The 26,684-nt window shown below is 42.0% G+C and overlaps 1 protein-coding gene across 4 annotated transcripts in view; it reads right to left on the reverse strand.

Annotated features, from left to right (window-relative positions):
• Window positions 1-26,684, reverse strand: part of AOAH (acyloxyacyl hydrolase) — a 167,379-nt gene that overhangs the window by 31,542 nt on the left and 109,153 nt on the right. For all 4 annotated transcript variants that reach the window (XM_045062878.1, XM_045062877.1, XM_004741964.3 and 1 more), the window contains 3 exons: window positions 16,750-16,832; window positions 1,855-1,891; window positions 1,017-1,091 (listed from right to left, as the gene is read on the reverse strand). In XM_045062878.1, coding sequence (XP_044918813.1) covers window positions 1,017-1,091; window positions 1,855-1,891; window positions 16,750-16,832 — 195 coding nt within the window. The remainder of the gene's footprint in view (window positions 1-1,016; window positions 1,092-1,854; window positions 1,892-16,749; window positions 16,833-26,684) is intronic.

The raw sequence follows: 26,684 nt of genomic DNA on the forward strand, positions 1-26,684 counted from the left end.
CAGTATGGTATCTCCCAACTTGAACTCACTTCACTAATTAGGTCTACACCTCCTTCACTGTGAGAGTTCCAGGGCTTTCCTACCTCATGGAGGTGTTGGTGAGGGCAAATGCATTTTAGTAATATTGAACTGGGTTTTTAGCACAGGCTTAGAGAGCTTGGTGAGTGAAAGCAAAGGACAGGCAGTCAGTAGGATGACCTACTTCTAGTACCATTTGGGTTGGAGGCCAGCTCTGCCATTAATCAATTAATCAGGCAAGTCACATAATCTCTCTTGGCTTTACTTTTCTGTTTTCTGAGATGGTGGGTGGGTGGCTACTGGGGAGTTGTTCTAGATCTGATCTCACCTTTTTTTTTTTTTTTTCCTTTTTGGCCACAATCCCAGGACAGATGGCATTCACATGTGCAGCATATTCTTAGGGGTACACACAATTTTTGAGAAACCTTCCAAAATGTTGTGGGAGACTAAGGCATTCAACATTTTGAAATCACTACTGATATTAGCAGTTTAGCAAAATTGCTTTCTTACTATGGGCCATGGGCATAAATAAAAGTGGCTGTGAACTATACAGTTTGTTGGCAAATGCTCCAAATCTATGCTTTCTCTCCACGTGAATACCGATATCAGAATGTGAGTGAGGAAGCTATTCTTATGGGGTAGCTGTGACTCAGCCTTGTTTTATTTAAAAGGCCATGATATTCAGGCTTGGATTCTTGGCTAGTAGCAGCATGTATCTTGTGATACAACTGAGAACTCATATCGTGACATACCCATCTGCTGGGAATCAGAGCAGAGAATTAATGGATCAGATATTTTTTAAAGGGTCTTCCAGCTTTAGGGGTTGGTTCTATCAATTTCATATGTATCTAGGACTTGCTAAGACAGAGAAATTCAACTCAATAGTAGGATACTGTAACACAATGGAGTGGAGAAGAGAAGACGGCGGGGGTGGGGGTGGGGGTGGGGGTGGAACCCAGAGTCCAGGATTTTCAAAGCTTTCTTTCTCCTTAACTCACCCATTGCAGACATCGTTTCCGATCATGGCATATATGACAATGGCTGGATGGTCCAACAGTTGGTTCCTAGACAAACTGAGAAGCCAGAGATGGACTCTGAATGGCAAAACCTCAGAAATCAAACTTAGTCTTAGCTGATGTCACAGCCTGGACCCGTGAAAGGATTTTTGTGGGCCCCACCCACCCCCTTACTTTGGTAACTTTTTGCTATTTTTCTTTCTTTCCATGATCACTCTTCCCATTTTCCCCTTCTTCTGTATAATCTGTAAATTACTTCCCCCTGAGGGGAAGACCGCTTAAGTGCATAGAGTTGAAAAGGGTGGACTGAAGTCTCCAGGAGGCAGACACGTTACCATCTTCTTAGGATTTTTCACAGCTTTTGTCCTCGAGTGTTACTGGCTTCCCTCTGTCCAGATTCATAGGACATCTGGATAGCTGAGCTCTAGTACTGAACTTTTGAAATTCCAGGGCATTCTGGGCAGCCAGGGCCTTGCTTCTGAATTTTAAGCGCAAAATGAGCACATAAAGTGGGAAAATGAAGTTGTTTTTCTTTTTGTTTGTTTGTGTTTTTTTGCCTTTTTTCCAGCTACCTCAGCTAGACTTAAGTTTGACCCTCTTTGTATGCATTTTTATGATCCTTCTTTAAGGACATATGCACATTAATCACTTTCTATGTCCACTGGTCCAAGAAGTGATAATGTCCAGTGTGTGGGAGTCACTAGCAAGGTCCTGGTGCTCAGTACAAGTGATTACACGGTGACAACAGAGGGTTTTCATTCTTTCCTCACAATGAGAAACCCAATTTAAAAACAACTTCGTATATCCCTCTTTCACTTACGTCTCTAGAAATTTCTCCAGGTTTTGGGAAGATCCACCTGAATAATTAAAATTAAGAAATAATTAAAGTTAGTGAGTTCAATTTGACACTATCAGTATGATAATCTGACTGACTGAAAGCATGGAGAAGCATCGCTGTGCAGCCAGAGGTCATCCACCCCATCACAGGGACGGGAATGACGTCATCCTGGAATGCTCCTTAATGGGTTTTCTGTTTACTTGGCGTTATGCTAACATAATTCTAAATTCTTTGGATATTCAGATCTCAAGATATTTCCTAAGGATGAGTAAACCTTCTAGTAGATGTGAGAAAATGATATACATCTATCTCCAAGAGGAAATTACTCCAAAGAAATTGGATGAGGGGCAAGAAGTAAAAAGGATTCCTTGAGAAATACCCATCCCCCTAGAAAGCCCCATTTAATCACCTGCTGGTATCCCAGCTCACCCCTGAGGCTTCTTCTGGTTGGCTGGCCTGTGCAAGATTCTGATTGTTCAGAGCCTATATTTCAACTCCTATCAGGACATGAGTGACGAACCTTGCTCTACCCATTACCACCTGTAATGTATCTCTTCCACAATAGTATTCATTTGATACTCATTTTGCTGTGGCCATGCTGTTAGGCACTTACATTATTATTTCATTTAGGCCTTCACACAACTCTGTGAGGTAGGTACAGTCATATTCCCCTTTTATAGATGAGGAAACTGAGGCGTACTTAAGTGAGTTGCCTAAAGCCACGCAAGTCATAATAGGGAGAACTGAAGTTCAAATTCAGTCCCTTCTGTCTGCACTGCTGAGCTCTGGCATATTGCTCCTCCTCTAGAAAGAGTGAACCCAAAGAGGTTTACTGCTAGTTTGTGCCTTGGAGGCTGGTCTGCAGTAACAAGTGAGTAATCATGAGGTTAACTCATGGGTGGTACAACTCATGGGACAAGGCAGAGTCTCCTGTAATTTCCAGCCTTCAAAGCTTGGGGGCAGATGCACTTTATGGCAGACTCTGAATGTTTTTACAGAGCCACATGGGGAAAGGGGGCCTGCACAGCTGTGAAGGCCAGAAAGGCCCACATTCCCCTGAAGCAGGGGCCCCCTTCTTCACATACAGCTGGCATCAAACTATACCGGCAGCCCCAATGTTCCCTGGGGTTGACTCAGAAACGTCAGTACATTCAATGAAGGTTGCTTTAATTCCTTCTTTATTGCAGTAGAATATACAGCCATAAACTTTTCCATTCTCCCTTTTTTTGAGCGCACAGTTAAGTGGCATTAAGTATGTTCACATTGTGGTGTGACTGTCCGTACTATCCATCTCCTGAACTTTTCCATCATGGCACACTGAATCCTGGTACTCATTAAAGAATAATCAGGTACCTCATATAGAGGGAATCATAGAATATTTGTCTTTTTGTGCCTGGCTGATTTCATTTACTCTTCACAGTTCTTCCGCTGATAGCATGTGTCAGAATATCCATTCTTCTAAAGGCTGATGAATTTTCCATTGTATGGATATACACTTCTGGACTGTCCACTCCTCCCAACTGTCCATGGTGGATAGGCACTTGCTTGGTTTCTACCTTTTGGCTACTGTGACTAATGCTGCTATGAACACTGGTGTACAAGTGTCTGTTTAGGTCCCTCCTTTCAATTACCTTAGGTATATATTTTATTGAAATTGCTGGACCATATGGTATGCTAGGTTTAATTTTTTTTTTTTTTTTGAAGAACCACCATACTGTTTTTTATTTCCTTCATGCAGCGAGGCGGGGCATATTCAGTATGCACGCAAACACAGAAATGAAGAGCAGTCAGCTCATCTCAGCACGCATGCGCTCATTCACTCTCTCCATTCAATCGCCGAACCTGCCACATGCCTGACATACTGCCATGTGCCTGTATGAAATTTACAGATGGGCTGGACACAGCCTCTATACCTGAGGAGCGGCATCTGCAGGGGTAAGGTTTAATGGGAACCCAAAGGCAATACTTAAAAAGAGGAAAGCCCAATGTGATTTCAGCCTCTGCTCTCTGCTCAGAGAATGTGCCAGATTTTTAAAACTCTGAGTCCTGAATGTAGAGACTCCAAGCATTCCTGGGTGTTAGATGGCTCCCTACTGTTCTCAAGGGGGAGGAGGACAGCCAATGCCTTCTGACGTGCCCTTTGGGGACTCAGTCATCTCGGCTGGGCCTTTCATTCAGTTCCTGCCCCACAATTCTCAACTTCCCATTTTCAGTAGGATAACAATCAAGAGGTGTTTAATTCTCACTCTTTGATTTTTCTCTTAATGAGAAATGAAAACTAATGAAAGCTCAAAATATGAGTGGGAAAAAAATTAAAGGACCAGGTCAGGCCAATAATTTTCCTCATTATCCAGAGTACAGCTGGGAATTTGAGGGGCAGAGCACCCACAGAGCTTGAGGGAAATCAAAATGAGAACCTGTAATGGCTTGCCACATAAGCAGCCCCCTCCCCTGCCCACACCACCCACATCCCTTGGCTGCAACGGACAAGGAAGGCAGGAGCAGTCGCCACTGGGTGCGGTGAGTTTAGAAACGGCCATCACAAACAATCACTCAACGAGAGATCTCTACCCAAATGCTGATTTTTTCTTCTGCTGAATATTTATATTATAAGCACAGAATTCTCTGTGCTCTAGAGTTGTTGCGCCTTCCACAATTTCCATTTCCTTTTGGGAATCTTCCTTTGATGAGATTATGTAATTAGTTTAGGTAATTCCCATACCACTTTTTCTTCTTAGTTCCCTCTCGCTGTCATTCTCTACTCTTTTGAAGCCCCATCAACATTTGCTGTCTCTCTCCCTCCTGAGCTCTATCGTCTTTCTGCTCCTGGGTGGAGACTTCTCAACTGTGGATTTTGCTGTTGCTATTGTAGAAAATACTGAGCAGCTGGACCTACCTGGAAGATGTGAGCAGGAGACACAGGCAGTTGCTAGCCTGTGGGATGTAGCAAAACAAGGGGGGCATTTGAAGAACCGCCACCACCCCTGAGAGGCCCATAGTCTGGCCTCTATCATTCTAGTTCAGAGAAGTAGAAAAGATGTGACTACAAAAGAGGGGCATTTGATTTATTCATCAAGGTGGCCCAAGGGAGAATCTATCTGTCCACAGTTATGGGAAGAAGGGGGTCTTTTTTGGCCATCAAAATCAAAATTGTGGTTCATTCAGTGCCTTTTAAGTGAGGAATAGTGCATTGCCAGAAGAGAAGAAGGGTTTCATATTCTCTCAGCACTGGCTCTCCTTCCTAAATAAATTTCAGCTTACACTTCCCCTGCTAGATCAGTGTTTACCACAGCAGCAAGTGCTTCATACCTTAGACATGCAAATCAATTGGTAACATACTTTCAATGGTTTTCTAGATGAGCTTGCGACTTTTTGTGCCTGGCCCAGAATAGGAGTGCTCAGTCTCAAATTCCTCATGGAAAAAGATAAGGTATATTTAAGTATAACAGGTCTTCATAAACTAATGCATTACCTTGATCATGTTTGGAGTACTTTGGGCCAGGCATTGCAAACGGATGCCAGGAACACATCAGCAAATAGAAAAGACATGGTCCCTACTCTTGTGAAGCTTATAGTCATGAAACAGACAATGACCATAAGGTAGTAAGGTTCTGAGAAGCCCTGAAGAAGTCATGTGAAGCTGTGTACTTAAAGAGAAGTAGGTGTTTCCTTTCTTGAATTTCTAAGACAAGAACCTGTTAATGAATTTCCAATAAAATACCTGTGGATTCTTACATCAGAATTCCTAGCTGAATGCCATCTTGGTTATAGGTATCTGAATAGGATGGGGGCAGATCCAGGTTTCAAGCTCTGAAGCTTATATAATCTGGGGACCCTCTTTAAGGAAAAGGACACAAAACATGAAAATGAGGACTGACCTAAAGGGAAGCCACAGTGGAAGGAGACAAGGGTCTTAACCAATTGTGGTTAACTATTTTAAGTTGGCAAATTTTACAAACTCAAATGGTCACCAGGATTGGGGCTGGGGTTGGTCCTTCAACTGCAGCCTCATTACCTTCCTAACTCTGCCTCTTGGTGCTCCTTAGAGGTCATCTGTGAAGTCTTGGAGCATCCACATTGGGTGGGACCTCCAAGAGCAAGTGATCAGGCAGCCCACTTTACAGAGGAGACCCAGAAGTGGAAAGAGACGTGGTCAAGGTTCTAGAGCTAGTAAGCAGTGATTCGTTCCAGATGCCAGTTTAAAAACAGACATTAGTGGGGCGCCTGGGTGGCTCAGTGGTTTGGGCTGCTGCCTTCGGTTCGGGTCATGATCTCAGGGTCCTGGGATCGAGCCCCGCATCGGGCTCTCTGCTCCGCAGGAAGCCTGCTTCCCTCTCTCTCTCTCTCTCTCTCTCTGCCTGCCTCTCTGCCTATTTGTGATCTCTGTCTGTCAAATAAATAAATAAAATCTTAAAAAAAAACCAGACATTAGTAACCACTGAGACAGATCAGACAGCCTTGTGTCTAGGTTGGGAGATATCAGAGGACAACAAAATGCTAACCTCACTGTCAGTTTGGTGGTACTCGTAATTCTGGTTTTCTTCTTCAATTGACCTGCTACTATTTACTTTTCACAGCTCTCCAGTACCTGTTCCATATTTTCTGACCACGTTTCACAGTGGTATTCCGTGGGCCAGACTGGGTAGTGTGTACTTACTCTACTGTACCCAGAACCAGAAACCTAAAAAGCACTATAGAGAGTACAAAATGTTCATGGAAAATGTGTTGTTATACACAGACCTAAAGAAAATCTAATAATGCTTTTTAACTTTCATCAGATTTTAAATAATGGAGATTTGGCTATTTTTATAATTGAGGAAGCATTTTGAAGAGTATGGATTGTATAAATCTGGCTTAAAAAATCAGCCATAAGAAATTTAAACTCCTTCATTTCTCTAAAGTTGTTTTCTTGAGATAAGTAGGAACATTCAGACTAATACACTGACCTTGAGCTCAAAATAGTAGGCACTTAATAATTGTTTGTTGTGACAGTTTCTGATGGTATTTCTACTACTGAAAATGCTTTCAAATTCACAAGTGTGGTTCTGAATTTCTGTGACAAACTAGATAAATGATTCCCCAAACACATATTTTTAAAAGAAAGTAACAGCCTTCCCAGCATGGCTCTCACCTGACTCCTAGTCTCAGAACTTGACACAACTTCACAAACATCCTTCAGCCCCTCTGAACTTCTCTCCTCCTCTTTCCCAAAGATTATTTTGCCCTTGGAGCCTCTTTGCACCGAGTCACCATCTCCCTCTGTTTTTTGGTTTCCTAATTTTTTTTTTCTGCAGGACACTCTGCTCAAATGTACCTCATTAGTGAGGTTTTCCTGTCCTTCTCCAAGCAGAGGTAAATGCCTGCCACCTCCAACAAATTCCTCAGACTTCAATCTACCTCTCTTTTAGTGTCATTTAACAAGAACCATAGTGGTTCCCTTATTTGTCCCTTCCGCCTTATTTTTGCCTCTTTTATGCTCTCCTTGAAGGCAGGGACTTTGTCCGCTTCATCTTTCTATTTCTAGCAGCTATTACAATACTGGAGAGGATACAGAAGGAGTGGTGGAAGCAAAATCGAGTGGAAAATGAGAAAAAGGGAAGTAAAAGGGAAGACCAAAGGTAAAGGCACATCCCAGCAAGATTGGGAGCTGATAAAAAACCCAGCAAGTTCATGTAAGTTACCAACACAAGTAGCAGCGAGCTCCCCTCCCCACCCCAATGTCCCTTATCTCAAACCCTAAACAAAAGGGATCTAGAAAGGAGACCCCCTAGGACTTCAGGAACACTTGCCATTGACAATGACATAAAATAGTAGAAGATATTTGCTTCTGTATTTGCCATTGGTAAGTGTGCAGACTAAAAAGGTACAGGATGGAAATCTTGACCTAACAGAAGAATGGAAAGCTCACATTCTTCACGTTATGATCATGGTCAGGTGTTCTGCCTCAGACTGTATGAGCTGCCTGGGACAAGGAGAAGCCTTAGGAAAGGCTGCAGAGATAAATCCTAAGAAATTGCTCCACTCGGATCACAATGTCTCCATTGTTTAATAATTCTTGGAGACTGAAAGCCTTGAAAATATTAAAAAAGGGAATAAATCCCCCTAATTAAAAGGAGGGAAATGTGTTCTTCTATAGAAAATGTGTCAGATTGAAATGTTTTTCTTTCAAAAATTTCTGTTATAATATAACAATGTATCTTGGAGATGCGTTTGGACCTTAGGAGAAATGGCAAGTTTTGATACCTGCGGGCACTGAGCCTACCTGCATTTATCTTTTAGATCAAAGCATCTCAAAAATTGGTATTAAAATCGGGCTTTGTTGCTGTGAGCACACTGGATCGTGGCTCCCAAATAGAAATGTCCTAGTTGTCTTGTTATAAATAATTTCTGTCATCTCCTCTCGACATTTTGGGTTGAGACCAAAAATATGACCCAGGAGTTGGGTTCACTAAATACTTTCCTGAAGGCCTACTTGTACTTGGGAGGGTAACTTCTTTGCTTCTTTCCAGTACTCTGTAGCTTTTAAAAAACTGCCTGAAAATTTTCATTTTGAGATCATTTCCAGAAAGTTGAAAATAATTTACAAAGATTGAAATAATTTACAAAAAGTTGCCAAAACAGAACAAAGGATTTTCACCTTCTCTTTACCCAAATTCCCTAATGGGACCATCTCTCACAATCACAGTGCTGTGATCAAACTCGGGAACTTCCCACTGGCACAAGCCTACTGCCTCATCTATAGACCTATTCAGATTGTCCCACTGGTGGGTCAGCCCAACTCAGACCCAACGCTTTCTGTGTCGGACCAACTCAGGATCACATACTACCTTCAGTTTCGTGTCAGTTTAGTCTTCTTTAATCTGCACTAATTCTTTGGTGTTTTTTGACCTTGACACTTTTGAAGGGTACTAACCATTTATTTTATAGCATGCCCTTCGAATTTGAGTTTGTCTTATGTTTCCTCCTGATTAAATTCAGGTTATGCATTTTTGTCAAGAACACAATACCAGATGCTCAGTTAGCCAGTTACAGGTATAAAAAACAGGTACAAATTTTGTTGGAGAACAGAGATCACGAGGCGGGATATAGTGTGATGAAAATAAGTTCTTGTGTATATGACCAAATTCAGCAAAGCCTTGGTTAATACTCATTTATAGTTTGTTTCTTCATCATTCTTTTACCTTTTTCCTTGTCTATCCTTTTCAAAGAGGACCACTTGTGATAAAGAGAGGACACCGGCACAGAATGCTGGGTCGGGGTATCTAATTGTGATCGCCTACCTCTCCAGGGCTGGTGTTAGTTGTTCTAGACAGTGAAGTGAAGATAGTAGAAATGTAGTAAAGATGCTGGCTTTAGAGGCCAGACTCTGAAAGGGGGACAGCATGGTGTAGCTGGAAGCAGGGACAGACATGCTCTGACAGGGCTGGGATAATTCAGACCCAGGCTTGAGCTCTACCATTGACAAGTTGATGGACTATTAATCACCTAAGTTATCAAGTCTATCCAAGCCCCAGTGTCTTCACCTGTAAAATAGGGCTGTTGGTGGATTAAATGGGGATAGAATATGTAAATACTAGGATAGTGTCTGGGTAAGAGAAGAGAAGGTACCTTTAATGAACTGAATATTTGTGTTCCTCCAAAATTCATTTTGAAATCTAACCCCCATTTTGAAGGTCTTTGGAAGTGGGGCCTTTGAGAGGAAAAGGCCCTCTCTCTCTTTGAGAGAGGTCCGAAGGATAGAGTTCTCATGAGTAGAACTGGTGCCCTTTCAGAAGAGGGGGAGAGCTGGTGTGCTTCCTTTCTGCCGCGTCACAAGTGGAGGCGACCGGAAGTCCACAGTTCACAAGCCGTGAGCGGGCTCCCACCCAGGACCCAGGCCTGCTGGCGTTATGCTCTCGGATTTCCAACCTCTGACACTGTCAGAAATGCATTTCCGTTGTTTATAAGCTGCTCAGTCTCTGGGGGTTTTTTGTTAAAGCCATCTGAACTAAGTCAGCAGGCAGGACTTAATAGCTAAAACCTATAAAAGTAATAATAGCACTAGCAACCTCACACAACTCTCCAAAAGCATCCACCCATCGTGCTAACGGATGGTTCTGGAGACTCGAGCCCTGGCCAATGGTCCTGGACTGTAGTCCCAGTGGAACACATGATTAGCTGCCAAGGGCCTGAGAGGACATTGGTGTTTTCTTTCTGGCTCAGAGGAAGGCCTGACTCATGTGTGGTGTTTCTGTGCCCCGGGCACACTCTTTCCACAGTTCTTCTGCTTGTTGAGGAAGGACACTCCTTTCTGGCACATCCAGCAGCAGGATGGATGGCTCCTCCATGTCCAGCCTTGTTAGAACATCCCCCAGAGATGTCTTCTTTCCTCCTGCTTCTCAGCCTGGTCACCTTGCAGGAGCTCTTCCCCACTTTGGCACCTTCTGATTTGTTGTGCTTCCAAGTCTTAGTTCTACTTTTCCTTGAGTAGCTCCTGGCCCCTTAGAATTAAGGGGAGGGGGACGAAGGTTCAAACAGCCACAGGCGCCGGGTAGCTAAACCTGTAGTCCACTGGAGGGGGAGGCCACCACTCAGCTCCAATGGACTCTCGCCAGGCAGGAGTGTGGCTGTGTTGCCAGGGTTGCTGATTTTTGGAGAGAAATAAAAATTGGATTTTTATGTAAAAGCTCTGATTTAGAATTTCAGAGTCATAGAGCTGGATGAACATTGAGATTATCTGGTTGAAGCCCTTTATTTGACACCAGGGAAACTGAGGCCCAGAATGGGGCACGATTCCCTGAAGCTCTGGAGCCATCCAGGGATAGATCAGGGCTTGAAGGTGGTCTCGTATGCATTAATAGGTAATCTTTTTATCTTCTGTGTCCGTTAGGGAGACCGGTGCTCAGAAATATCAGCAGAGACAACGAAGGCGTGGAGATGAATTTAGGGCTCCCTTCTCCCCCCAACTTTTCACTGGAGAGCAACAGGAATGAGTGGTACTGTCCTGCGGTACACGAATAAGGTGATTTTCTTTGCTGGTAATCTCAGAGCAGTGATGTGGAGAAGCGACAGCTGAACAGCCGTCAGGGGAGGGCCCAGGGCTGAACTGCTAGCATCATGGACACGCAGTTCCCTGCTCTCCTCTTCCCGCCTCTCCCCTCCCTCCACTTCTGCTCCAGGACCCCCTTCCTCAATCTGCTGAAGAATCTCCTCCACCTCTTCGCACCACCCACCCCCAACTCCCACTTAGCCTTCCCAGCCCTTGATCATGGAGATGGCCTGAGTATAAATTCCATCTGCTGCCCTGAATGTTGTCCCTTGTCTCTAGTTCTCCAGTCTGCTAGATTGGTTTAACGCAAGCTTGAAGAAGGGGATCGGCAAGAAATTCTTGGAGTGGGGCACCATGGGGAGAAGTGGAGGGATCCAACTCACATCTGGCTTGCAGCCAAAGGATTGAGGCAGGGTAGGGGAGGTGAGGCTAGAACACATGCGCTTTGGCCACATGTTAGAATCCTCCGTGTTTCTTACCCATACACTTCCAGCTAGACCCCTGCTCCTACTCCCTGTGAGTGAGTGAGCGCCTGGGTGTGCACAAAGGTGTGGCCCCACACCACGTAGGAGATTGGGCCTGGAGAAAAATATTCCTGTGAGCACTTCTGACTTTCTGAAAACAAAACAACTCGAAAGTGGTGTTTACACTAAGGTTTTGCTACACCTGCAAAGACAGAAAGAGGAAGCTGCCAGAGAAAAGGACATCCCAAGCTAGTGAAGTGTCCCTTGGAGGCCCCTAACCAGTCGGTCAGAGTGGCCTCCCTGGTAGGCTGTGGGCTGCAGGCTGTGGGGGCTCTAGGGCTGTGATCTGCTTGCCTTTTAAAGCAGATGAGTCTTGTTTATTTTAGAAGTGGATGACTCGTGAATTTCTATTTACTTAAAAATACATATTGAATACCCCTTTAACATTTGTTTTTCTTCTACCCTTTATTTTAAAAATGAAGTGTAATCCTGCCAACGGTGGTTTTTGTCCACCGTGGAGGTATTCAGGTTGGCAAAGGATTACTGTGTGTGCTTTTCCTCTCTTTAAAGGCCGAACATAACTCCTGAAAGGTATTTGGGCTTAAAAGAAAGTGTGTGTCGGGTTGGCAAGTCCCTACTATGCACGGCAGAGCCTGACCTCAATGCCAGGAGTACAAATGTGGTTCCCCTGGGGCTCCTGCTCACTGTCACACTGGGAAGTCAGACTTGAAGCAAGAAAGTCAGCTATAAGCCAAGTAAAGGGGGGAGAGCAGAGGCCACGACAAAGGGCTAGTGCGATGAGGCAGGAGGTTGGCTCTGCTGGATGTGTGAACGTGGGGGCAGGGACATCAGGCAGGGCCAGTGAGGGCTGAATAAATAGCGTTCATTGAGCCTTCACTGAGCATGAGGCCCTGAGGCCCACTGCCAAGACCCTCAAAAGTGGGACATGCAGCATGGGTACAGGAGGTAGTTTTGGGGTCCACGATCGCCTCACCAGCCACCTAGGCCGCACCTAGCTCCCATTCCCCAGGGCTCCCTTGTGGTCCACCCATTTCTCCTTTGGCTCTGGCCCCAGCTCCCCTCGGTCATCTCAGACCCGCTATTTACCAGGCTTCATCTTTCTCACTCCTATCCTTGGCCCAGATTTTCCTTCCAGAGGGAGCTCTCTTTTTCCAGGTCCAGCCAGCTGCCCCTTCCCTGTTCCTGTTACCTCCCTGCCCACTGCTGTCCCAAGGGGCCTGGAGACCCGACCCTAGGTGACCCTTCTTTCTGTTCTTGCATTCTGGGAGTTAACAGGCCTTCCCATTACAGACATGTGTATTCTAAATGTATTTTTGTTTTCAAATCTACTTAGTTTTTTAAAGAAACCCTTTACATTGAAAAAGTGACTGATTTTTTAAAATTGCTGAGGAAATAACAGGACAGGTGGTAAGGGGAGTAAGCAATGAGGGAACACTGCATTTTCCCATTCAACTTTATAATAGCCCTGTAAAGTTCAGGTATGGCCTGTTATCATCCCTACTGTACAAAGTAGGCCCCATCTGGGGTTTGTGATGAATTCCACAATGTCATGTGATGTAGTTTAAAAATTGGCTTTATTGGAGAAGGGGAAAACTTACAAGGCAGGGTTTGTTCCTGGAACCCCATAATCAGACTGACTTTGGGTGCAGCCTTTCCTCCAGCAAAATAGGGGGTAGGTGGCCTACTGGAGCTAGCTTTTCATCTACGCAACCCAGGATGATAGCCCGGGTCACTACTGACAGTTGTGTTCATCGAACCATGACCCCCATTTTATAGATGCAGAGGCAGGCCCGAGAAATTAAAACATTTATCCTAGTCACACACCCATTCCAGCACCTACATTCAAAACCAGTCTACCGGTTTACATGGCAAGGAGACGATTTTATGAAGTAACAAGTTGCAGAAACCTCTGTGGTCTGTTCTCTGGGCCTCGCTTTGCATCTCTGAGTCGTGAGGTGACTTTGTGTGTGGAGCCAGCCAGCTACGAGGGTTTTTGACCCTTTTCCCCTTCACTACATGGGTCCCTCCACTTGGGAACCTTGGGGAAAGCCGGAAGCTATAGGAGCTGCTGTTAGCAGGAAGCTTGCTGTGCCTAACCCTGGTGCTGGAGAATTGGTACCCAACTTAAACACGACTTTGACACTTTACATTTTAAAACACTTCATCAGGGGCACCTGGGTGGCTCAGTGGGTTAAGCCTCTGCCTTCAGCTCAGGTCATGGTCTCAGGGTCCTGGGATGGAGCCCCACATCGGGCTTTCTGCTCAGCAGGGAGCCTGCTTCCCACTCTCTCTCTGCCTGCCTCTCTGCCTACTTGTGATCTCTGTCTGTTAAATAAATCAATCTTAAAAACAAACAAACAAACAAACAAACGCTTTATCATCCCTGGCAACCACTGGATCAGCAGTTCACAGCAGAGGAATCTATACACGTTTTCCAGGTCTTGTGTATAAACACCAAGAGGAAAATAAGAGCTGTTTCTTTAATTCTTACTGTACAGTTTTTAAGAAAGTCTTTAATATTCTATTCAACTCTTTCTTCTCTTTCTCCTTCCTGTCTCTCTCCACCCGCCCCTCTTTTTACTGGTTCTGAAACGTCAGTGTAGCCATAAATATGCAGGGCAGAGAAGGCTGACTCTTCCTATATCCAATAAACACCTTAGGGAGTAATTGAAATAACTTGGCACAGCTAGTCAGGTACACACTGCATATTATCGAGAGAAAGCCCACAGTGAGGAAAAGCAACAGCAAATAGGAAGAAGGGCTGCAAATAAAACCAGAATGTTAAATTATGAGTAATTATGAGAAACTAAAACGACAGCGACAATAGCAATAAAAACCTTCTTAGAATTACAGCCTTAGAAAACGAGTCAAGAAGCATCTTCGAAGAAGTTACACTAGACGAGGTACACATTCTAATTATTTCTAAGAATTGCAAATTTAAAAAGGAGGAAGGATCTCATTCCCCCACCTCCCCTCCGCCCCATTCTCCCGCACCTACTCATTAGAAGCATGTCTGACAGACGGCGTAGGTTTTTGATCCCGTTCTGACATGCATGCCTTTTCATGATTAGGCTTCCCTCCCATCTCCTTTCCCGTTTTTATCTCCATGATCTGAATGTTAAAGGAAGGCTGTCAACGCGGCATACCGCAAAAGGGAGAAACGTCTACTACAAATTGTACTTTGTACTTTTTGCAGTATCTTCGTTTGGTCTTTTTGATTTTACAAAAGATCTCTGTATGCGTTGTGGGTAGAAAGTAATGTTGAGTTGACATGTCTGGGTCGTGTGCGGGAGGGAAATGCTGGTGTCCTAGGCACAGGGAGAAAGCAGCTTAGAGTCTGTGTTTCCCCAGAATCCTATTGCTTCTTCTCACCCCTACTTGACACCCTCAGCTATGGGATCTTGGGCAAGCCCTTCAATGTTGCTACACTGTTTCTTTCTAGGCTATTTTTTTAAAGGTTATTTCTATGTCAAAATAAAATCTTCAGAAAACAGAAAATTTAAAAAAAAGAGTGATCATCCATAATTTAGCAAACATCATGATTTTGGTCTATTTTCTATAGATCTTATGTACATCTAGTTTCTCCTTTTATTTTAAGAAATATAGAATATTTTAGAAATTAAGCTATACCGTCCAACTTTATATCCTGATTTTTTTTTTTTTGGCAGTGTTTTGTCTTTCTAAATAAATGCATATATAGACTCTGAACCTTCATTTTCTAGCGTTGTATGATATTCAACTCAGGCATTTTTGTTCTTTGTTTTTTACAGTCTACGTTGACAGAGAGCTTTTGATAGCACTGGGGCTGTTAGATTATCTCACTGAAGGAAAAGAGAAAGTATAAGGGCTGCAGTTCACTTTGTATCTGTGATGATCTGTAGCCAGGTTCAATTCGAACTTTCCACTACATTGTCTGATATGTTCATCTGCAGAGAGGTGAGGCCAATCTGTTTCTGTAGATCACCGCAGATCCCAGACCAGTGACTGGAGTACCTGATTGTAGTAAGACAAGCTAGCTACAAATTCCAGCCCTACAACTTTGTTTGTGATCCCAGGCAAGGTTCTTGGTCTCGGTATGTCTCTGTTCTCTCAGCTGTAACAGTGTGGGTGTCCTGATAATCCCTCAATTCTGAGAAATACATTTTAACACGTTTGATAGGAGGTTGAGTGCTGCAATCAAGGTGTATGTTGTAATTCCTCCTTGCTTTTTCCTCCCTTAACACTTCCCAGAGCTATTATTATCAGTGGTATCTTAGAACTGAAGAAATATAGTAATACTTGCCTTACAGTTTATTGAAAAAAAATCAGCTGAAATATTACACATAAAGTATTTTTAACACTTGGTAAGAGAGCAATAAATAGCAGCTATTATTTTATTAGTAAGAAAACTTATATTGTTCTTAGAATAGTAGAACATTTATTCTGTGCTGAACATTTATTATAAGACATAAATTCCTTGCAGGTCATATATTTAGTTAAAGCTTGAACTGCTTGGAAAATGCCTTAGCACTCTTGTTAATTAGAGATGGCACAGGATGGCAAATAGGCCTAACTCCCTGTGCCAAGTATAATCTGTTGATGATGATTGTCAGACGTGCTGTGCTGTGTGAATTGCTGAGGCAGAATCTGGGTGTAGCAGACAAGAGTGCCAAGGTTGATTAGTAACATCCTAGGGAGATGGAGTGGCAACGCACACCCTAAGTGTCTGCCATGTCTGCATTACGTGGCCTGAAACGTTACTTGGCAATTCATTTGGCATGAACCAGACATTGGTCTCTCAATCAGGGGTTTCACTGAAATCCTGTGGTAATGGACTACCTCTGGGTCCAAGGTGGGGGCTGAGAACCACGCAGGTAAGAAGCAAGCCCAGAGGACACTGATATCCTATGAAACATGGGAAGCTGATGGAGACCTGTAAGTGGCCACGACACTCTGAAAACACATTCCTTTCCTTAATGACTTTGGAGATTTCAGCCACAATCACTTAGCCATTTTTCTTAAAGTGCCAACCCCAGTAGAAATGTGGGAGACTTTGCACAGAGGGAGAGGCAGAGCCTTTGTAATCATTTTGATTTTGCTCAGCCCTTATTCTTCTAAGGTTTGCTGAAGTTCTACCTCCTGAGCTTTGAATGCCCTGCACCTTGGCCTTTCCAGAACCTGGCTGGGGAAGGATTGATCGCATCTTGTTCTTATTCTCCTCTGCTGTGGGTAAGATGCTCAAATCCCAGGGCCCTTCTGTAGAAAGGAGACTACTCATTTTATTATGTGGTTCTGGTCATCTAACGCTCAGCTTTTGTGACACTTATGAAACAAAATCAATCATTAAAGGCACACTGCTAAAGGCTTAAGTGGAAAGTTACATACCATTTCTTGAAATATTCTGGTAGTCTCTGTGATTGCAGTGGTTTCTTTTCCGTAATCGAAGGTAAACAGAGTTTTCTTTAATTCTGAAACAAATATATATGTGCATAATTAATACCAGGACAGTCACATGATGAAGTTAAAAAAAAAAAAAACCGGGATTTTGTTATGATTTTCCAAAATGGGTGGTTCAAATGAACTCAGAAAAAACAAATTTCTGCAGACATGTTTTTCTCTAAACTGTCAGTACATTACTGAGCTGTTACAAGAAGCAATCTTATAAAATGGGTTGCATCAATGTAGTAAGATTAAATTCTTTTTGTGAAGACCTCCAGAATCATCCCCTTCTTTTTTTTTTTTTTAAATTTCAGGCTTTTGTCATGTCCACAAACCTCAATAATTATTTAACTAATAAAAGAAACCAAACAAACCCAAATATGCAGAATGAACTTTTTCAAAGTTGAGTTTCTAGATCATCATAGAGTTCAGTTAATGGGTGGCTACAAATGTGATTTTGTTTAAACAACCCCATATGCAGAGTCATCCCTTTCTAAACTTTTTACCAAGAGCTGCTATAAATTTCTTGAGCAATTGGTCACCTTTATAAAATGTGTTTTTTAAATAATTTTATTAAGTTTAAAATTTTAATTCCAGTAGTAAATAGACAGTGTTTATTAGTTTCAGGTGTGCAATACAGTGATTCAACAATTCTATACATTGTTCAGTGATTTTGAACCTGACCTTATACACTTTCTTCTTTTGATTGCTGTGAAGCTGTGGCAGACACTCTTGCTGATCTTCAGATCCATCCCTCCCCTTCATCTATTTTAACAGAAGTTTTAGTAGAGAATGAGGATGCCACATGACAACTGCTTTACCCAGCTTCTCTCGCAGCCACAAGTGGCCACTTCACTCATTTCTGGACAATGAGGTAAAAGTATCCAATTTCTGGGAATATTTCTTAGGAAACAATTGCCAAGTGACCTTTGCTGCTTCTTTGTCCTCTTTCTCCATTTTGCTGCCCAGAATAGGTAAAAAGCTGTCATCTTGGACAGCGGGGGTGACTTCTACATTGGGAAGGCAGAGGGGTGAGCTGGAAGGACCCTGGATTCTTGAGGACCAGGGGAGTTGACATCCCATACCAGAACCAGACTACACATCTCTGAAATTTTACGTGTGAAAGAAATAAACTCAAGTATGATCTTATTTTAACCACCTACATGTGGAGTCTCTTGGATACTTGTAGCTGAATCTACTACTAATGGACACAGAGTTTAGAGACAAATTTGTGACCAGTATCAGGTTACAACTGCGCACATACTTTAAATCATTTTCTTGGCTTCTCTTGGTCCCATCTTTGATTTTCTATCTTCTTTTGCCAAGCCTTAAATTTAATTTAAATGTAATTTAATGTTATGTTCTTTATGCTTTTATAGGCTTCTGTAAAATCCTTTTTGAAACAAGACCAGGTATAGACTAATGAATAATAATTAAACTCAGAAGTATTTGATTACTCTGCAAATGTATTGTATCTTCTCTTCATCACAATAACTTCATATCTCATGACCTTACATAAATCACCATTTACTTGTGTTACATGAGTCTCACTTACTGTATTAGAGTGCCTGCCAGCTGTCTTAGTGCTTCAGAAAGGTAAGCATGTATGAGGCTTGGGCACTTGGCATGCACTGAAAATGTCTTTTTGAAGTCTGAGAAAACTAATGATAATATTTTTTGATAGAAGAGCATGATGTCTGAGCAATATTTTAAGTATGGGATTTTTGCTTTGTGGTGGAGTTTTGAGGTGAATGATTTATTTTATTTTCAAAAATCAAACCTACCTATGCACATAGTTTTAAAAAGTCAAATTAGTATTACTTGAGTGATGTTTAATGAGCCCTACTATGTTCCAGGCACTCCTGCAGGCACCTGGGTTGTATTGGTAAATGAGGAAGACAAAGATCCCTGCCCTGTATTGCTGACATTCTATCAGGAAAAGAAAAACCACTAAGCATCCTCAATGAAAAAGAAGAGAGGATGCTAGAAGATGCTAAGTGCTATGGGGGAAAAAAAAAAAAAAAAAAAGGGAGGCAGCAGAAACAGGGTTAGAGTGGTTGGAACAAGCTTCACTGGAAAGGTGAATGTGAACCAAGACAGTTGAACTCTTGATGTCTACAAGGCTTGTAGAGATAAAGAGCAAACCCATACTACCCTCCCTTCCCCATTTCTCCATTCCCAGAGACAACTAATTTCAGCCTTAACTGACGGAGTCCCTGAGCATTTCCTTTCTTATCTCTAAATAACATACCTTCAAGTCCACTTGGTAGTCTTTGGCCTTATTTACTTTCCACCATCAAGAGGAGGAGTTAGCTATTCACAATTGATCTATGAATGCTTTCTCTTCCCTTCCAAATTCTTTTATATCCCTGGAGTTAATAGCAGCCTTCTGTTTCTTTGCCTAATTTTCTACGTATTTGTCATCAATTTATTCTCAAATCTTTTACAGTTGTTTGGTACCCTTTCAATATGCTTTATCAGAGAGCTTATTTATTTTTGTCTTGTGGAAATCTCTTGACCTGATTGCTCGGACTTGCTACCCTCTCACCCTTGTGCTCAGTGGATATCCTGGGAATTCTCTTTACTTAGCAGATCTATTTTCTAGAAGACATGTTTATTTATTTATTTGTTTATTTTTAAAGATTTTTATTTATTTGACAGAGAGAGAGAGATCACAAGTAGCAGAGCAGCAGGCAGAGAGAGAGCTTTGCTGAGCAGAGAGCCCGATGTGGGGCTCAATCCCAGGACCCTGAGATCATGACCTGAGCTGAAGGCAGAGGCTTAACCCGCTGAGCCGCCTAGGTGCCCCAATTTCTATTTATTTTTTTAAATTTTATTAAAAATTAAAAAAAAATTATTTGACAGAGATCACACGTAGGCAGAGAGGCAGGCAGAGAGAGAGAGAGAGAGAGGAAGAGGAGGAAGCAGGCTCCCTGCTGAGCAGAGAGCCCAATGTGGGGCTCGATCCCAGGACTCTGGGATCATGACCCAAGCCAAAGGCAGAGGCTTTAACCTACTGAACCACTCAGGCACCTCTTTTATTTTATTTTTTTGATGGAGAATGTTTTTAAGTAACTTTTGAAGGATGTGGGAGAAGTAACTTTTTAAAAATCATTTGTATATTTAAAAAGTTTCTATTTTTTTTATTTGCTGAGGAATAAGGTAGGCCCAGAAATACAGCTTACATCATTAATATAAACATAAATATGGTTAATAAGGCTTGTTGGGGAAAAACTTCAAGTAGAGAAGTATCAGTGTTTCCTTGGTCCCTGAACTTTCATTACCTAATAGAAAGGTGTTTCAGATAGGGCATAGCTAGACTAGACACATCTAGGACACCCTACATATTTTTAGGGAAAGAGGGTTTTGGTGTTTATAAGCCGCTATGTAATAATAACAGATATATGGTATAGGCGATTGTTTTGTTAAGTAGGAGGAATCCCAAACATGATGAATCAGCTTCTTGCTAAGCCATCAATAGGAAGATGGAAATAAGCCTCCTGGACCGTCAGAGTTTGTCTCTCCTTGGCTGGTGTGGTAGATTAGAGATGGCCTCATTATTTTTGACACCCTTACCCTTAAATCTTGGCTGTTATGTGACTTTTTGACAAACAGGGTATAGTAGAAGTGATTCTATGTCAGTAATGGCCTAGTTTTTAAGATAGCTGGCAACTATGGTCTACTGAAGCTCTGATCCACCATGTAAAAAGCCTGACTATCCTGCTGGAGATACCATGTAAAAAACCCTACAATGGAAGTAGCCAAAATATCTTTCAAAGGGTGAATGGGTAAACAAACTGTGGTATGTCCATACAGTGGACTATTATTCAGCAGTAAAAAGAAAAGAGCTATCACATGAAAAGACATGGTAGAACCTTAAATACATATTGCTGAGTGAAAGAAGCCAATATGAAAAGGCTATATTCTATATGATTCCAGCCACATGACACTCTGGAAAAGGAAAAACCATGGAAACTATAAAAGATTAGTGGTTTCCAAGGATTTGGGGAGAGAGAGATGGGATTAACAAGTGGAGTGCAGGGGTTTTTTGGGGGAAGGGAGTCAATGAAACTCATCTATGTAGAATTGTAATGGTAGACATATGGCATTATGCATTTCTCAAAACTCATGGAAGGTTCTACATCAATTATAAACCCTTAGTAAACTAATGGACTTTAGTTAAGAACAATATGTAAATATTGGCTCTTCATTTAAAACAAATGTACCACACTTATGCCAGATGTCAATAATAAGGGAAATTGAAGAGATGAAAGAGTATATAGGAATGCTGTATTTTCTGCTCAATTTTTCTATAAACCTAAAATTGTTCAAAAATTAAAGTCTATTTAAAAAAAAAAAAAAGGCCCTATCTGGAAAGAAAGAGGGATGCAGCTAAACCAAGTCTTCTAACTCCTTTTTCCCAGACACCAGTTATATATAAGTGAAGCCATCTTGGACCCTCTAATCCAGCCACTAGGTGAATACCATTGAGTGACTATGGTCAATGTCACATGGAGAGTTAGAATTGGGCAGCCAAAATTTTCCTGAATTCCTGATACCCTAAACTGAGAGATATAATTAAAATGGTTGTTGTTTAAGCTACGAAAGTCTGGAGTACTTTGTTACACAATAATAGATAACCAGAACAGATGGTTATAGAATTCTAGGTTAAAATCATTTTCCCTTAGAAGTTTGAAGGAATCAGTGCGTTGGCTCCTAGCCTCCTAGTGTTGTTGTCTGAAGCTTTTCTGTGCCTTGATCCTTTAAAAGCCCATGGTAGCTTTCAGCCTCCTCTGTTCCAAGAGTTCTAAAATGTTGTGATGACAGGCTTGGCATGGCTCTATTTCCATTCACAGTATAGTCACTAACGGATTTTTTCTTTTTTTTTTTTTTTAAAGATTTTATTTATTTATCAGAGAGAGAGAGGGAGAGAGAGCGAGCACAGGCAGACAGAATGGCAGGCAGAGGCAGAGGGAGAAGCAGGCTCCCCGCTGAGCAAGGAGCCCGATGTGGGACTCAATCCCAGGATGCTGGCATCATGACCCGAGCCAAAGGCAGCCGCCCAACCAACTGAGCCACCCAGGCATCCCACTAATGGACCTTTTCAATCCGGACTCATGTCTGTCAGTTCTCAGAGATGTTCTTGAATTACTTCATTGATGATTTCTTCCTTACTTCTTTTGCTTAGAACCCCAATTATTTGCATATTGGGTCAGTTGGGTTCTGGTCTTCTGATCTTCCTAGTTTTTCAGCCCCATTTTCTGTATCTTTTTCTGAAGGATATTCTTAAATTTATCTTTCAATCCCTTTATGGAAGTTAACTGATGTCATTAGCATAACTTCCAAGTGACCTTTTTTGTTCTTTGAATATTTTAGTTTTAGCATAACCTTATTACATGAATGAAACCTCTTTACATTTTTGAAGATATTAATTCTAGTTAATTTTTGTAAATAGGATATCAATTAGAATCTAAGAAAAACATTTTCTTAGAAAATAGAGCAATAGTTTGTTTTCTTGAAGTTGCCTTTTCTCTTTTTGTGTTGTCATTCACATTCAAGGTTTCCCTCAGATGTCTGATGATCCTGGAATGTTTGTTGGCTTGTATTTAAAAGTGGAAACTCGTTGAAAATATAAAAACTGAATGGAAAATGGACCCCTGGGTGTGACTTGTTGACCATGGTCCTCACCGTAGCATGGGCCGACTTTCTCAGGGAACCCCTGTTGCCTGTGTCTGGAACCTTCCTCCCTGGGATGTGCAGATTTCCCCTGGGAAGGATCTTCTGGTCTTCAGCTGGCTTGCCAGCACTCTGGGGCTGGTTCTCTGCATTCAGCATGCATGTACTTTACTGGGCTCCTCTCCTCCCTTATGTCTGGTGTCCCTCAACCCAGAAGCCTTTGATTTTAGCATCTCCAGAGAATAATAAACCTCTAGTCTTATACCAGAGTAAGGGGAGGCAGCTGCCCACCTGTGTAAAGTCGGGCAAGGGTCGAAGTATCCAACTGCTTCTTCAGCAATCTTTCAACTGACACTTGTTTTTACCCTCGCCTCCATTTCTAGAGCTGCCATATGTGGTTAATCGCCAAGTCTTTGGGGGGCTGCAGCGTAAACTGGTTTGCTTCTTGACATTCCTTTCTACTGGCTTGGGATGCAGCTTTCTGAGTCATTTAGGTCATTTACCTTCTGGCCTGCTTTCTGGCTTCCAACGTTTTGTAGCGATGACTCTTCCTGTTCTCTTTGTCCTTGTAGACCAAATCATTTACTGTCATTTTAGTGGGGTTTCTCAAGGGAGAGAAGTAAATGCTTTGTTCAATCTGCTATCTTATCCAGAAGCCTGAAATGAATACTTTATACTCTGCATCATTTACGCCGTCTGCCTTGACCATTTTATTATATTTTGAAAAAGCAGATGGGAAATGGACATTAGATCTGAGTTCAATGCTAAAATAATTTCACGGTCAATAAAGAGGGGTTACTTTCCTTTGGGAAAGTAATTGTTACCAATATTTAGCCATAAATGTATTTTTGATAATTCTAAAAATGGAATTTATGTACCAAAATACTGTTTGGCTCATGACCTGCTCATGGATGAGCGTGGATATTAATATTATAGATACAGTTAGTTGCATCTTTCTTTATAAGAATACAAAATCTTTGCCAACCGGTGAATAGTTTCATTAACATTTCTGACCAGAAATAGTACATAGAATTTTGAGATCAAGGATTTGGATAGGCACTAGAAAACATTTCACATCATCAAAGATAATGTTTTCTTTCATCCCACCTCGAATACATAATCTGTCTTGTAAATTCTAGGGTTGAATTTCTCATGGAGTGCTCAAGAATCCAGAGAAGACAGAAAAATCAATACGATATTTTGTGAAGCCTATAGCACAGTATTTTTGAGATGCTAACAAACTGAGAAGAATGCTTGATGGAAAGTCATCTGTACAAGGTCAGTTGGATTTGAATTCATAGGAGAAACCAAGGATACTGTGGATAGTAAGCTTAACCCTGATGACCTCTCTGGTTTCAAATCCCTACTTCTCGGGCTCCCCAACCCTACTTGGACTCAGGTTTCTCAGTGTGACCTTTCATTTCTCCCTCTTCCCTCTGTTGTATATTAAAACCAAGTCCAGTGGGCTGGTAGAAGAGGTAACAGTATAGTTTGAGGGATGCAAAGGAGAAGTACGTGAAGTACTTGAAGGTTCTCTGCCTTCCACTTGCCCCAGTGCCTAAGATGCTGGTGTCCTCAACCTCCAGGGCTGGCTTGGAAGCAGGCCATGTTGAAGTCCCACTTTGACCAGATCTGTCTGCTGCAGGGAGTTTCACGTGAGGACACACTATCAGCTTTCGATTTCTTCTATTTATTTATTTAAAAGATTTTATTTATTTATTTGACAGGCAGAGATCACAAGTAGGCAGAGAGGCAGGCAGAGAGAGGAAGGGAAGCAGGCTCATCACTGAGCAGAGAGCCCGATGTGGGGCTCGATCCCAGGACCCTGGGATCATGACCTGAGCTGCAGGCAGAGGCTTTAACCTGCTGAGCCCCCCAGGTGCCCCCAGCTTTCGATTTCTAACACCAAAATTCAAAATAGGTAAATCTCACACAGAATGTCTATTGGCTGCTCTCCCCAACATGGGTTCAGGGAGCAGACAAAAAACCCTTTCTCTGAGAGCCTTCCAGTAACCCACCACCCCATACCATTTCACTATCAAGAAATGGAGAAAAACAAAACAAAGAATAAAACCAAGAATAAACCTCAAGCATGATACAGACGAATGAAAGGGGTTGATTTTAAAACTAAACAAAATCATCACCTCCTATATTGAGTCAAAGTGGAACCTTCTTGGAGAGAAGAAGTCCCGATAGACTTAGCATTTCAGAGGGTTTGGGGATAGACCAAGTGTGATATTATGCAAGCAATAATAGTGTATCAGGTGCCAGTGAAGTTTCTGGGGGCAATTTCTGACTCTCTGAAGGGCACTGCTAATTTGGATATAAATTCTGACACCCTAATTAAGTTGCATCATAGAGAAAAAGACACACAAAAAAGACCAGGTGTGGTAGACTAGCAGCAGCGTCTGTGAGAGAAAAGAGGTAACATCTGATGTGAACGGTTAGGGCAGGGGAGTGAAGTAGGATAAAACTGAATAATTTAGAGACTGGAACAGCTTTATGCAAGGGCTGTTATTGCTAGGAATTTTAAGAAAAGGGTGGATGGTTTTCTTTCTGATGTGGGTGGAAGTCAGACCAGCATGGGACCAGGGAGACAGATTAAAGAACTTTCAGAATTCCTTTTAGTTCTTTGATACTAGATCCCTGTGTAACGTCTAATTCACCACATCATGGAACGACCAAGATTTCAGCCTCAGAGAGAACTAAATGTGCAGAATTCGACTCGTTGTGTATTCAGAGAGACCGGCAATGGGCTAATTATGCAGGGGTGTGTGCAGGGGTGAGAAGGGCTAGAGAGGAGGTCCGAGGAGTTCAGACATGAAAAGATTAGTCAGACAGAATGATAGATTTTGAATTTGGAGCAGCAAATAATACAGGGAAATAGACTTCATGGGCCTTGTGTTCAATAATTCATGAGCCGCTGTACTCAGACAAGGCTTCTTACCTGTTAAGTTAACCTCCCACTAAGATTCTTCCCTCTGTCCTTTTCAGAGCTTGGAGCAATGATAACTGTTTCCCTCCTGGCATGTTTGGTCTCAGATTTGATTCTAGGCCACTGCATCAGCATAAACATTAAACTATGATAAAACTGAGAGATAGAAGGTGTGGGCGCTTATAAAAGTAAAAAGATCACTTGTGATGCACAAAAGATTGTTTTAATAATCTAAACAGCCTTTCTCAAAAGATGCTGTGAAACACTACTTTCTTGAGATGTATCTTTCTCATAAAATATACACACAGACACACAGGGAAGGAGAGAGAGAGGGAGGGAGGAAGAGAAAGAGATTCTACATAGTTCTGTGGTCAAGTATGTAAATGAATTTAGGAACTGTTCCATATTAAACCTTGGAGATATGCAAAGTATTTTCGCCTTATCAAAGCTCTTATTAGTCTTATACTGGATAAATGTATTTCTCCTTGTTCAAACCGGCATCTCCAAAACTTAGTTGACCCAGGAATCTTGTGAAAAATGTATGTGACAGCTTGTGGAACTAGACCTTCCTGGAACAGTGTTTGGAGAATACTGATGAATTATTTCTATCTGTATGTGAGCATGGAGATGGCCTAAAATTTCAGGTTCGGTTGGTTATAGGAATCCTGTTAGAGAAATTTGGAGGTTTTTCCTTTGCTTTGATCAATTTAGACTGCACAATTTACGTTCTGGACAAAACTTTACAATGAGGCTTGACTCATCTATAATTGGCCAAATTCACTTGTAGCAGATCTCTCTCTCATTTGTTCTATTCCCTCTACCTGGCTACTGAATCGGTATTTTACTTGAAGTTCACTATTTCCAACTTGTCGATTGTGTGGTTATTTTAATATTTTAATGGATTGCACTAATCTCTTGCAGAATATTTATTCTGGAACACACTCAGAAGTCCGAGGGCTTACATTATGCTGATTTATTTTTACGTGATCACATCATGCAGCTGGAGATTCGATTCATGCTGTTTCTATTCCTCCTCCTTCATCCCTAGCATTTTTTTCAGAAATGTTAATTCCTGCAAATCTGATTTGATTTAGGCAATCTGAGAAAATGCAAGGGAAAGAGCCTCGTAGATTGGAAAGCAATCTACAAATGTAAAGTGATATCGTTATGAATGTATTCAGTAATTCTTTTATTGAGCACCTCCTATGATGTCCCGTAATGTGGGGGTGGTATGTGTGTGTGCTGGGGCTACAGAACAAAGTCAAGCCTG

The sequence above is a fragment of the Mustela putorius genome, unplaced genomic scaffold (genome assembly GCF_011764305.1).
Source record: "Mustela putorius furo isolate JIRA1106 unplaced genomic scaffold, ASM1176430v1.1 tig00003845_pilon_pilon_pilon, whole genome shotgun sequence".
In the NCBI taxonomy this organism is placed as follows: Eukaryota; Metazoa; Chordata; class Mammalia; order Carnivora; family Mustelidae; genus Mustela; species Mustela putorius.